This window comes from Helianthus annuus, chromosome 7, assembly GCF_002127325.2.
Source record: "Helianthus annuus cultivar XRQ/B chromosome 7, HanXRQr2.0-SUNRISE, whole genome shotgun sequence".
Classification (NCBI taxonomy): Eukaryota; Viridiplantae; Streptophyta; class Magnoliopsida; order Asterales; family Asteraceae; genus Helianthus; species Helianthus annuus.
Genome location: NC_035439.2, coordinates 46271777 through 46286386, shown reverse-complemented (window position 1 = coordinate 46286386; position 14610 = coordinate 46271777). Strand labels below are relative to the sequence as shown.

The following is a 14610-nucleotide window of genomic DNA, read 5'->3' as shown; positions in this document are numbered from 1 at the left end:
CTAATAGGAGTGTGATCTTGATGAAAAGAGAGTATAGGAATCATGTCAAGACGGACTCAAGCATGAAAGGATAACGGGTCAAGAAAAGGCGAGGAATCGGATACGAGCACGGACGCATAAGGTAAGTGATTCCGTAATCACTTCTTAGTTGTTCATGTAATGTTATATGCAATTTAATTATATGTGATAATTGAGGTGAAATAGGAATGAATTTTATGATGTCAATGAAGTATTAAACGGATCTTAGTTTTGATCCGAGCAAGGTAGGTGTGACTAAGAAATTGTAGCTAAGTAGTGGAATTGGTTTCTTATGTAAGGAAATCCTTTGTTATTAAGGATAGAGCATAGTTGACTAAAATACCCTTGATAGGTATATCGGGCAAACGACCTTAGAAGTCGTTTGGAAACAAGCTATTCGATTAGAGTGATGCTTTGGACAAGTATGAAAGCGAAGTATAGGGTTTTGTATGTCATGGTTCATTTAATGCGCAAATACCCATAACGGGTCAACAATAAGCTTTTGAGCGAAAATGGGTTAAGAGGATGCAAGACGTCCGATAATTTAATCTTTTATGTTAGGTGCCAATGAAATTATTAAAGATCATATGAGATTGAGGTCAAATAAACAGATTATGATGTTAAATGCACGAACGGGTCAAATAGTTAGAAAATGGTAATATGTCAAATGCACGTAAGTTAAGAATTTCCTTAATCCGGAGGTAGGATTTTAAGTTAATATGATAGAATGTGAATTTACAAGCATGTAGGAAGAAACGGTAGGTTAAACGGGTAAACGGTTCAAAAGTTATGCGCGTTTTAGTGCGTACGGACGACGAAACGGAACTGCAGAAAAACTGCAATTTCTAGAGGGCGTCGCCGACGGGTATGGGGGCGTCGCCGACGGGCTCCAGAAAGTGAATTTTTGTGCTGACGGGTTAATTACCTGCCTACGGGTTTTTGGGCTACGGGTGAATGCAAGGCCCGTCGCCGACGGCCCTAGGGGCGTCGGCGACGGCCTCCCCAAGTCCCAAAAGCTAAATTCTGGTTATTTAAGTTGATTTATGTGTCGTAGGCTTCGGTTTGTTATCCGTGGACTACGACGGACTTTCCAAACATGATTTTTACGTTCCTTAGATGTTTATGGGCTCTAAACTTAAGTCTAAGACCCATGTAAACATTGTATGATTACGTAAAGATGTAGAAAAGGTATGTTCGTATGTAGTTGTGTATGTATGTATGTGTAAAGACATGTATGAGTGTATGCACGTAAGTAGGGTTGTAGGAAAGGTATGTATGTATGCAGATGTGTATGTATGTTGTATGTAAGTACGTATGTATGCATGAGCTGATATGTTAGAATTTTAACGTTACTAATTATTCGTTTGAGGTCGGTATGTAATGCAGGAATGAGTACCTCGGATTCTTATGAAATTTAAGCCGAATCCGGAACAAGAGAAGGAGAATGGTTATTCGAATGGATCAAGTTACATTATCGAACGTTATTCAATCCTTAATTAATTGAGATTAATGTTATATGATGTTGTCATTGACTAATGGCTAAGTTGTATGTGATGCCCACAGGTACTACACGGACTTCTTCTGCTGCTAAGGAAGTGAAGCGGACGTAGATCGAGTCAAGAGCAAGGATTGTACGGATAGATCGGTCACATAGTTGAAGTATATAATGTCTAGAAATCTAAATTTTAGTACGAATGTTGTGAACCCTTTTATAGAACGTTTAACATTTTTAGAATTTAGAACCTTCGTGAAAGTCATGTCGTTAATAAGGAAAGAAATTTTAAAGCTCTTTTTCCGCTGCGTCTTTTCAGTTAAAGCGTGTTTAGGGCGTAACATCTTAAAAAGAAAAGATATTGTTTGGTAATTGTAGATGACTTTTCTAGGTCTACATGGAGTTCTTTCTTACATTCTAAAGATTAGACTGCAGACATTCTGCAAGACTTTGTCAAACAGGTTGAAAAGCAGTTTGACTTGCCAGTAAAAGTCTTTAGGAGTGACAATGGCCCAGAATTCAGAACTAGAGAGTTGGATGAGTTTTGTGTGTCAACGTCTTGGTATAAATTTTGTTAAAAACAGAGTCGTTTAATAGAGTATCTTTTGGTATCATGATACAGTCCGATATATGTTTTTATAGTTTTTACGTGTTAGATATTTTCATAGGCATGTATCTATGAAGTGTGGCTACTTAGGTTATAGCCTAGTGATAAGAACCGAAGTTGAAATCTCGAGTATGATGTAATTTTAAAAGTAGTATTCGGCAAGTATGTAACCTAAGCCTTAAAAAAAAAAAAAAAAAAAAAAAAAAGCCAAAATCTATGAAGTGTGAGGAATCTCACTAGTTACTGATGGCGTGGCACGCCAAAAAGTCAAAATTGGCAGAGACAAACATATATTGATTGTATAGAGAGGAGAGGGTTCACTCCACGCTTGTTTATTGGGGAAAGAAGGAAAAGAAAAACAGTTGAGAATATGGCGATGGCAAATTTGGCAAGACGGAAGGTGTTGAAGAGCGGCGTGATATTTAGGTATTCATTATGTAGAGGGTTGGCGTCGTCGGGATCTGAGGAAAACGATGTGGTTGTTATCGGCGGCGGTCCCGGAGGGTACGTGGCGGCGATTAAGGCTGCTCAGTTAGGGCTGAAAACTACTTGTATTGAGAAGCGTGGTACGCTCGGTGGAACTTGCCTCAACGTTGGCTGTATTCCTTCCAAGGTATTATTCTTCAGATCTCAGGAATTCAATTCTTCAATTCAAACCAATAAATCCTTATGTTATCTTGTATGTATGTATGTATGTATTTATTTTACCCATTAAAAAGAAGAGCTTATTAGCTAGCTTAGCTAGCTAGCTGCCTGCTGCTGCTTTTGTTATCTTGTATGTATGTATTTTTATTTAATTTTTAAAGGGAAGAGAGCCAGCCAGAATGTGTTCTCTTTTGTTTGTTGTTGAACGAACGTGTTCTCTGATTCTTCTTCTATCTTGATGTGATGGTTTCTTTCCAGGCTCTTCTTCATTCCTCTCATATGTACCATGAGGCGAAAACTAGCTTTGCTAAGCATGGTGTTACCTTCGATAATGTTAAGGTTGATCTTGCTGAAATGATGGGTCAAAAAGATAAAGCCGTATCCACTCTCACAAAAGGCATCGAAGGCCTTTTTAAAAAAAACAAAGTCACCTATCTCAAGGGCCACGGGAAGTTCATCTCCCCTTCTCAGGTTTCTGTTGACACCGTTGATGGTGGGACTGCTGTTGTCAACGGCAAGAACATCATAATTGCCACCGGCTCTGACGTCAAGGGATTACCCGGGATCACCATCGATGAAAAGAGGATCGTATCATCCACTGGAGCTTTAGCTTTGACAGAAATCCCCAAGAGGCTCATCGTCATTGGGGCTGGCTACATAGGCTTGGAGATGGGCTCTGTCTGGGCCCGTCTCGGCTCAGAGGTCACCGTTGTGGAATTTGCACCAGACATCGTCCCCACAATGGACGGTGAGATCCGTAAGCAATTTCAACGCTCCCTCGAGAAACAAAAAATGAAGTTCATGCTCAAAACTAAAGTGGTAGCGGTCGACACTTCTAGTGACGTTATCAAACTGACCATCGAACCATCAGCTGGTGGTGATCAGTCTGTACTAGAGGCTGATATTGTTCTTGTTTCCGCGGGTAGAAGCCCGTTCACATCTGGACTTGGTTTGGAGAACATCGGTGTTGAAACTGACAAAATCGGCCGAATCCCTGTAGATTCAAGATTCTCGACGAATGTAAAGGGCGTTTTTGCCATTGGTGATGTGATTCCAGGGCCTATGTTGGCTCACAAAGCTGAAGAAGATGGAATTGCTTGTGTGGAATTCATTGCAGGAAAGGAAGGGCACGTAGACTATGACAAGGTACCGGGTGTTGTTTACACGCATCCGGAGGTGGCATCTGTAGGAAAAACAGAGGAGCAGGTTAAGGAACTTGGAATCGCATACACTGTAGGGAAATTTCCTATGCTGGGAAACAGCAGAGCAAAGTCGATCGATGATGCTGAAGGGATGGTGAAGATAATAGCTGAGAAAGAGACGGATAAGGTGTTAGGTGTTCACATCATGTGCTCAAATGCTGGAGAACTGATCCATGAGGCTAGCTTGGCTTTAACATATGAGGCTTCAAGTGAGGACATTGCACGCACCTGCCATGCTCATCCTACATTGAGCGAGGCTGTCAAGGAGGCTGCCATGGCCGCTTACGACAAGCCTATTCACATATAGGCTCAAGCCATCCACTTTTATTTGAAGAATAAATAATATGAGCATGGATGGAATAATAATTCTTTTGTTATTGGGTGTTATATCTACGGCTCATCAACTATTTTGCGCTAGATGTCTAGTGCTATAGGTGTGTGTATTTCTTCATCTGCCAATTTTGTTTCATTGGTCGTGTCCTTTTCTTTTAACAAAAATACATACATGTTCTAAAAAATCCTCTTGATTACTACTAAAACAAAGTCGCCGAAAAGAAAACAAACTATAAGCGTTCTTCAGATTATTGCTACTTTAGTGTTATATTCGTTTAACTGTCACCAAAGAAGATATTTATACACACGTTTGTTGAAACCTATTCAGATTTTCTTAGAGCAACTAAAAAATTTTATTTTGCCTGTTCAATGTGGAAAATTTTAATTTGCCTTTTAAAAAACCATTAGAAGTTGCTTCGGAGGCTGATAAATAAATTATAAGTTAAGGTCTCAGATAGTGTTTGGAGTATGATCTAACTATTGACTCGATGAAAAGCAACTCACCTCTTTCCTAAGCAAGATAAGTTGGAAAAGATGAACTTTGTTCTCTAAACAAGTAAATGAAATGCAGCTAAAATCTGATAAACTTGCTTCTAGGACTTTGAATGTGGCTCACAAGGCAAAAGGATTTCACATCTGTTCAAACGTTAAATAGGAGAGAGTATAAAACTTTTCTTGGTCAACCCAGATCATCCATCTCCCAAGCCAAGGCCAACGTGGTTTTTGATGAGAAGAAACCAAAAACTTTTTTAAAGGCGAAACATACATAGTATTAATTTATAGATACAACAACAATTATGTAAGAAAATCATACATATTATGAGACTGCTTTTATTTATAATCCACAAAACTTGTTTCTAAAATGTCAGTTTTACAATAGGGAACAAAATGGAAATCTAAATGGACGATTTAAGTGATCATTTTACAGAAAATCATAAGAGGTGCCTACTGGTCTAAAGAAGTGGCACTTTTGTCCAAACGTTTATCATCGATCAACAAGGCTAGGGTGTATAGATATGGTATGCTCAAGTAACTGACATAAGACAATACTATCACCCAAGTTGATCTTTCATTGTTACACAACAAATAACTTTATACTCCTACAATAATAGTCATTATTTTTGGTATAATAATAGTTATCATTTACAAAATTTAACAATTAAAGTAAACGTTATTTGAAATAAACGACTATTTATTTAATTGAGTAAATTGCAATTTTGGTCCTTGTGGTAAGATTCAAATTGCAATATTTTACAAAAATGAAAAGTATTGCCAAAAACACTCTTATGGTTTCTAATCCTTGAAATTTCAATCCAATTACTTAATTCCATCCATTTTTTCATGGTTATTTTAGTCTTTTTGCTTAATGTACATTTTTCAATAAAATATAATTACACTCTTACACAAAAAGCAACTTAGGTTTCCTTCACACACCATCGCATCACTTCGGGATAAAGGCATAGATGAAGGCACCATTTCATTCAAAATAATGTTCCACCGTTTCCCACAGTTAATTCCACCGCTTGAAATCAAATTTTTAGAATTACATACCATATTATATTTTAGGATTATATACCATATTATATATTATACAATGACACATCCACCGGTTCAATTGAAATGAAAACTCAAATTTAGATCCATATAAACAGAGGTTTATATCATAAAAAAACAGATTTTTGTTTGTTCGTCTCTCTGGAAATTAACCCATATATCTTCCCTCTGTTTAGATCTCTAACAAAAGATCCGTTCGATGCGTGTATTCAATCTAAAAAAATGTATATTCAATCTCCAAAACAAATCGATTTGCTGCAAAGACAAAATATCATAAGCAACATAACCTTTCTCTTATCGTCTTCTTTAATTCCATCTATATTCCTGTTTCATAGATACAAGTTCCGGCCACCATCAAAACGCTTCATCATTCAATAACCACCATCACATCGCTTCATCATACAATAACCGATATACAAAAATTCGGAGTCGACAACATTCATATTCATCCACGCTCTGTTTCCTCACGAAGGCGATTCGAATCATCGTTCAATAATCGCTTTTTTCAAAACGCGATTCGATTCAGATTTGCGAGGTTATATGATAAAGATTCCTCATTCTTTATTTAACAATTAATTTCAGGATACGTATACATATGCAAGCGTTCACGTAACATAAAAATATGAAAACTCAAATTCGCTTCACAATTAATAATCGCCTTTATCAAAAGGCAATTCGATTCAAATTCGTGAGGTGTGGAATGACAGTTTCGAAGAAGAATTCGCGTTGATCCTACAAATCGTTGATCATGAAAATCTGATAAAACCTTACGATTTTGTTATGAAAAATGTCGCTTTTGTCAAAAGGCGATTTGATTCAAATTTGCCATGTGTGGAATGGCAATTCGAAGAAGAATTCGCGTTGATTTGAGAAATCTTTGATGATTTTTTATTCTCACTGCAATGGATATTGAATTTTCTGGGGTTGTTCTTCGTCCAGTTGGTAATTTTATAAACAGTAACGACTATCATTACCAGACGCGCTGAAGGATAACTTTGATGTGCTCAAATTTACCGACGTTTGGAACTGATAATTTTCGTATCTGGCCATTCAATTTCCGTGTATTTAATGTGAATGCTGCTGTTTATGCAAATGATTCCATTGAACTTTTGAAACATATCAGGATTTGTTATTAAGAAAAACAATGAAAACCAAATCAATGCGCGTAGATTTGGTGAAATTGTTGATATCTTCATAGATTGTGTTGAATGATAGTGTGTACTTGGTTGCATTTCACAATGGGTATACTCTACGTGACACAATCTGGATTTTTAAGTTTGATTAATATGTATTTTCCTATCATTATATTAAACATTTGATGAACTTTCCCAACCCTACTCGAAGTTGGGCCTTTGATATAGCTTTCATTACTTTTAAAACATTAATAATAGGAAGTTACTAAATGGAAATCTGCAGAATTTATGATATTATAGTTAAATTTGAAGTTGTGACTAATATGTGGATGGCAGTTTATTTTTTTTCTAATTTTTTGTTGTGTACCACTGCTATAAATAATATAAATTGTATAATTTATATACGTTGTAGATAGTAAGACATGTATAGTTATTTTAAATAAATAATAATGGCATTTTACACATAATTATATAAATAGACAACTTGAAAAAGATTATTAATCCTTATATGTAACTCTGTATGGGAGGAAGAATTTTTGTTAGCAATAAGAACTTTAGTTTAGTTTTTTAATCTTAAAAAATATTATTTGTTAGTGAATAATGACTTATTTAGTGGCTTATTAGTTAAACCTTATAAAACATTAGTATATACAAATGATGTAGTGTCGTGGTGTAGGCTAGGTAGGAGTAGAGAAAATTGAAATAAAATATTTTGCTTAAACAAAATTTTTTGCATAGCATGTTGTGATATTAAAGACTTTAATAATCAACATCCCGCCGCAATACGCGGGGAACATCAACTTGTTAAACAACATAACTAAATGGGAAATAAAACAAGTATATTATCCCATAACCCCATATTAGAAGACCGCTTTTATAAAATACGTATATACATAACACATTTTCATATTGTAGAACTGACATTTGCATTTGATTGAATTCCAATCCCGTATGATGTTACCTACACATAATACGGAAAAGGGTTAATATCATTGCTCTAAAAGTAAAACTATTTAAACATATAACCAAACTGTTATCTAAGTCTCTCATTTGAGTTCTCTAATATTATTTTTTTGAACGACAAGTTACATTTCATTCATCACCAACGATTTACAATGAATCACTAGCAAGCTGCTAGTTAGAGAAAGCATCACCAAAATTATTTCCTCTTACAGTAAACATTTCTTATCTTTTAATGTAATTGTTGATTAAAGTTGTGTTTTTGTCTAGCTTTTGGCTAGATGGGTTTGTATGTTTCTACCCTATATGATTCATAAATGGCAAGCTCCTTTTGTTCAAAATAATAATAACTCTTATCTAAACAACCACCACCACAATAATCAACAACAACAACAACAACAACCGTGACCATCAGCCTCTCTCTCTCCCTCTCCCTCTCTCTCTCTCACCCCAAATCTTGAACCCCCAAAATTTCTCAACGGCAACTACAAGGATGAATAGCACAAAACGGTGGCATATTTAAGGTGTCAGATGATGATGGCCAGCGAACTGATGATGGCAACGAAGTTCAGGTCCTCTCTCTCGTTCAGATCTGGCAAACTGATTGTGGCGAGTTGGCGACGTTAATGTGGGAGCTAATCATCCCCTTACAAACCCTATATCGCCCGGATATTTCCATTCTGTTCGCCGGATTTCGTCAATGGATTTAATTTACTAGAAGTGGTGGGTGATGTGATTGTTATGGCTGATGTGGTTGTGGGGAGAGAGAGAGTGATTATTCTTTATATTTATTTACTAGAATTATCACGTGCCGCAATGCTGTGAGGAATTCATTAGTTATATATCATGTTAGATGAAAGACAAATGTTTCCCACATGACCAGTTATTTTTTTCTCGGTTTTACATATAGGCTTGTGGTCATGTGAGATACATTTGCTTTTCATCTAACATGATATATAACTAATGAATCCCCCGCCGCATTGCGGCGGATGGTAATTCTAGTAAGTGCTCTTAAAAGACAAAGTGAGTGGAACCTCCCATCATACTTTTACCATGTAATTTTATCCTCTTAATTTTGGTAGCTTCAAAGTTTTATAAAATGGCAAATTTAGTCCCTAAACTACTACATTTTATAAATAGTTTGCTTTTAAGACCCCAAAGATTAAAAACATATCAAGTTATCAACATTGATAGTTCGGCTAATGAAAATTGTTACCTTACTTGGGAAGACTTGGGTAAGCCAAAAGACAGCAGAAAAAGAACTTCAATGAATGATTGTATGTTGTAATTTTCATGTAGGTAGATGTGTATATATGTAGGTAGATGTGTATATATAGTTGTGAATCTGATTACAATTATCTTTAAATTAGATTATAATTTTGTTAGATTGGTGATAAACCCAAATAATTTGTTATCTTTAAGTTAGATTATAATTACCTAAATAATACTTAATGAATAAATATTTAGTGTAGAAAAATAAATAGTTTTCTATTTTTTCTCCACAATTGATTTTTGAAACTACGTGAACCATTTAAAAAAAAAAAAAATTAAATCCAAATATTCATTAAATCTAGACACCAAGTTCTATTTTGTAAGTATCAATAAAAAAAAATAATCAACTTATTAAAAACATAGGTAATATGTATTGGGGATTAGGCACAAACTCAAATTCCTAAGGCTATAGGGTGTGTAGGTCATGGTTGGGTCATAATTTGCCACATAGGCCCATTATTCATGCCCTATACCACCCCCTGTGATTCCCGTGGATTAAACCATGACAACCACGTCCCCCTTTTTCCATTATTCACGCAAACCCTAACCTAACATCAAGAAGAACGATAGTAGCATCAAATTCTCTTCCTTTGTTTGTGATAATCAAGTTGCACAAGAGAAGAATAGGAGATATTTTGTTATATCTCAATCCACAGGTACTTGTTTTGCTTTGATCTATGAATTTTTAGTTCACAATCCTAATAATAATCAAGCTGCAAGCATCAAAGAATGATATGTATTTTTGAACAATCGCATGAATTTTTAATTCACAATCCTAGTAATAATCAAGTTGCAATCGAAGAATGATACGTATTCTCACAGCAGCAAAATTTTCTTTTAATTTGTTTAACTGATCTATGATTATGATATGTATCTTTAATTCACAGCAGCAAATATTTCTTTTAATTTGTTTAATTCAACCTCTAAAGATTATTTTTTGTTTGGATTGATTGGTTTAAGTTTCTTTGATCATAATTACGAAACTTCATATAAAATCAAAGAACCTCGAATATATTACGATTATATTACGACCGAATAAATTCAAAAGCCATTAGTTTAAAAGGTTATATTTGAAGTTCTTTGATTATATTAGACTTTGATCATATTGATTTTGATTGAGGTTCGTTTGTTTATGATTTATGAAATTCTGTTTATGTGCGTTGCCATATTAATATTAATAACGAACCCGAGTTTGACGATGAAGTGACGGAGATTCCGGAATTGAAGCGCCCAAATGGTAGAGACAAAGCAAAAAAGGAGGCCGTGGCCAAAAAGAAAGAGGCGTCGACAAAAATTGAAACTCCGAGTGAAACGGAGGTGGATAAGTTGATGAGCAAGCTCACCGAATTTAACGAAATACAAGCGGCGAGACTTAAGTTGAAAGAAAAAGAAATGCAAGAAGCGGCCGATCGTGAAGACTTTAAGCTAATGGCGACAGGCATCAACTCGCGCCGGGAAAAAGATAAAGCAGTGTTGCAAAAAATGAAGGCGAAAATTGCTCAAAAATGGTGTCTTTAAATTATGTCGTTATCATTTTTTATATTTTCTTGTTTTCGTCTTTAGTTTATGTCGCTATCATCTTAATTTATAATATGAAGTCTGTGTTTTTTTGGCTGATTGTTTACTTTGATAATTGATATTAGTTTTTAGCTTTTGTTATTGTTGATTTGATTTTCCTTTGTGTACAATATAATGTGTGTATATAGGGTAGGGAAGTGAGAGACCAGAGAATCAATCTTTGGACTTTGAGTTCATGCAAGCAACTTAACAGTTTTGCCATGGTTTCGCAATCATTTGTTTGAGGGTTCTCTACTTTCCATCTGTAGTTGGTATTAATTTTGTATATACAGTGTGTTTGTTGGCCTGTGATTAATGATTGATTTGTACCAATATATCTTTGGAATGTGAGTTCTTGCCAGTCTTGGTTCAAAAAAGCATGAGCAGCTCCAAGGCGTTTTGGCCCCAAAATTGAGGGCTAAGGCGTGTGTTTATGTGCAATTAAATTAGCATTATTTACAACCAAAAGCTGCATCTCTTCTGATATGTTTTACATATAACCTATCTAGAAAGGGTCTGCATCCCTTGCCCCTTGGGTTGTTTTTATGTATAAACCTCCTGTAATAACAGAGTGGAATTTAATATTGAAAGGGAACACATAACCACAAATTGCAGATAGATAGATTAAAATAAACTCAGCTTTGATTAAGATTCGTTTGTTTATGATGTATGCTATTCTGTTCAAGTGTGTGTCATTAAGCTATAGTTAATATCAATTTATGCTATTATCTTTATATTTCACACAAAAAAGGGGGTGGATGGTGGTTTGGGTCATGACCACACCGGATAGTGGTTTTGGATGGTGGATTAGAGGGCAATGACATGGCGCTGACATGGAGGGTCATGGTGGGCATGAGGGTCATGACCACACCATATAGCCTAATAGATACCATCTGGGATCGAGAAATTGATGCCGCTTTTCCGATAACCATTCATCTGGTCGTGAACTTCTACCAACTGTTGGGGAAATTTCAGAAACCGGACGATCAGAGAGGCGTGTAATCACTCTCAGATCAAATTATTTCGGTGGTTCACCCGAATAATTCAATCGGATACAACTCTGATTTTGAGAAAAATTGAACCAGGGTATGTTTTTTGCGTGAATTGTATGAACCAGAAGAGAGTGATAAAAAGAAACTGTCTACGAATTTGGTTTTGGGGTTGTAACTGCCGTTAGGCAGTTACCTCTATCTTTCAGACAAAAATTGCCCAAAAACTACAGTTTTTTTTATCATTTCGAAAACGTGATAAATTCCAGAAAATAAATTTTTCTGATACAGTTTCATTAAGGCAATTTAATGAAAATAAAAATTTTGACCCCAGCCAGGGGCTCTGCCCCTTGGACCTCGCCAGGGGCTGCCGCCCCTTGGACCCTGCTCCCAGGGGCGCTGCCGCCCGACCCCCGCCAAGGGGGCGCTGCCCCCTTGGAACCCCCGTACACTTCGAATTATAATAACTCAAACAAGCGTGCACTCCCGCACCTCCTAACTTGCTTGATGTGTATTATTATTCGCTTTGATCACCAAGTCAATCCCGATTACACTAAAATATCTAACATTCCTCCCATATTTTAGCGTAATCCTTGATTAACTTAAACAAATTCACAACAATCAAACTTATGCATAAATGAAATATCGCGACGATTGAATTTCATATTAGTATATTACACATTCCAAATATTCGAATATAGGGGTGTCGCTTGTGACAACCCGCATAATTACAGGTACTGTACAAATTAATTAACCCTAATTATGTGCTTAATAACTGTGCTTGATTACATCTGACGCTTTAAAACTGCTTACTGACTCACATTACATACATACATGTGCATTCTTTACATACAGTCACTCCAATTATTGCATACAGACTCTTAGTGACAGACCTGATGCACAAAGCACAGTTAGCACAATGAGCAGATAAATCCGACGCATGCTGACAATGCCAACACTTAGACAGATACTATTTTTAGGCCAGTATGGGCTAGAGATAAAACACTACACCAGTATGGAGTGTAGGGAAGTGAGGACCATAAGACTATGTCACTAGGTGATAGTTTGAGTGCTGAAAAATGCCTAAAACGCAATTTAATTACAGAATTCCGCATTTTAGTAACAAAGCAGCTTTTAACACACTCATATTATACAGAGTATTGACTAAATGGTCCTGGACACTTTCCTAAGTGTTGGAATTAATTTCGTTACAAAAAGATGCACAAAAGACGCTATACGGGACAATTAAACGCTTTAACGGAACGATGCGAAACCGAACAACCAGACATTACACGAGACATGAAAATATTGTCAGAAATATTATTTTATCATTTTAAATTATTTATGGTCACCAAAAATCCCTATACACCATGTTAATATGACATACACCCACTATACTTGAAAATACCCTTAACCTTCTAACTTATTACCTACTAATTACCAAAAATTTACATTTTACCCCCCTCCCAAACTGATTTTTCTGCCATGATTAGTAAATATATTTTGTTTAGATTTTTGATATTGCAATCTTAACTCTTATTGGCCAAGAGTTAGGCAATGATGACCTTAGGGTTGGAGGATGCATGTTTCCAAGAAGATCATCATCATTACAAAGATTACACCCTACCTCCTCCCTCCTCCCTCTTATTTTCGGCACACACCCCCCCTCTCTCCATAACCGATTCCATCACCACCATCCTTCACATCCTCCATTTTCTTCACAAAAAGCTCTCTTTCAAGCTTGAGGTTCCTCCATAGAAGTGCAAGATTGAAGGGTTCTCGAGGAAGCTTGATTCAAGCCTTTGTCACCAACATTTCACCATCATCTTGTCCTAAGATTACTACCCTAGCCTTGTGCTAGTAGTAAGTCCCTTCATACCCTTGTTCCACCTTGTTCTTGTTATGATTTGTTTGAATGTTCATGACACACAAAAGCTAAAACACTAAAATGTTGGACTTAACTTTCTGCATAAAAACCATATATAAAAAGGTTGTGTGGAGTTGAAACCTGGATGGTTTAGGGTTGGTTAAAGCATGATTGAAGTTTTAACATTTGTTCATCAATAAACCATGGTCAGGATCCTTGTTTACGCGTTTTTAGTCACTTCTACAATGTAAACAGCTTGCTGAGTTGGATTTCCAGCCAACTTCAACAGGCTGTAACGGGACCATTTTAAATCGAAAAACCAATTTTCTGAAGCCTAAAATGTGTATTTTGGAATAAGTAAACAAATGGCACTGAAATCGTAATTTTTCGAGACCGTTTACTATTTTTAAAAGACTATTTTTGGACAACAGCTCAAGCTGCATTCTTACAGCAGAAAAAGTGTGTTGTTTTCGAAGTCATAACCTGAAACCTGAGTGAAACCGACTCATGGAATTTTAAAGTAGATGGACACCGTTGTCAGGACGACCCTCCAACTGGAATTTCGTCAAACGGACTTACGGTTAATTTTTAGTGAATATTTCCGTAAACTGCAATCAGAAAGTAACAAATCTGATTGCAGTCGAGAAAATGATTTTCTATAAAATATGGGTAATGAACTGGACTTTGATATTTTTACACAATAAATTTTGGAACATATGTGATATTCTGTAAAAATTTGGTAATTTTTAGAAAAGGTTAACTATTTTATAAAAATCCTCGAAAACAGTCCGGTTTTGAGTAACGAAGCTGAAATAAAATAACATTTTGTGTGTCAATATGTCGGTTTGGTTATTGAAAAATGAACTATTGGATATAGGTAAAAGAAAGTGATATGCTATTTAAGCATGGACACCTCTATTTACAGAGGAGACTCTGCCGAAATTTTCCGAAAATCCGAACACTTAGTAAAATATTCGAGAA

General features: G+C 35.9%; 1 protein-coding gene and 1 long non-coding RNA gene across 2 annotated transcripts; both read left to right on the top strand.

The window, feature by feature from the left end:
- The first annotated feature begins 2368 nt into the window (after positions 1-2368).
- On the top strand, positions 2369-4482 carry LOC110878054 (dihydrolipoyl dehydrogenase, mitochondrial). Its single transcript, XM_022126312.2, has 2 exons — positions 2369-2730; positions 3021-4482. The coding sequence occupies exons 1-2, from the start codon at positions 2488-2490 to the stop codon at positions 4269-4271; spliced, it is 1494 nt and encodes a 497-aa protein (XP_021982004.1). The 5' UTR covers positions 2369-2487; the 3' UTR covers positions 4272-4482.
- A 5088-nt stretch (positions 4483-9570) lies between these two features.
- On the top strand, positions 9571-10865 carry LOC110874458. Its single transcript, XR_002555968.2, has 2 exons — positions 9571-9872; positions 10421-10865. It is a non-coding gene; the product is annotated as an uncharacterized LOC110874458 (long non-coding RNA).
- The last annotated feature ends 3745 nt before the right edge of the window (positions 10866-14610 follow it).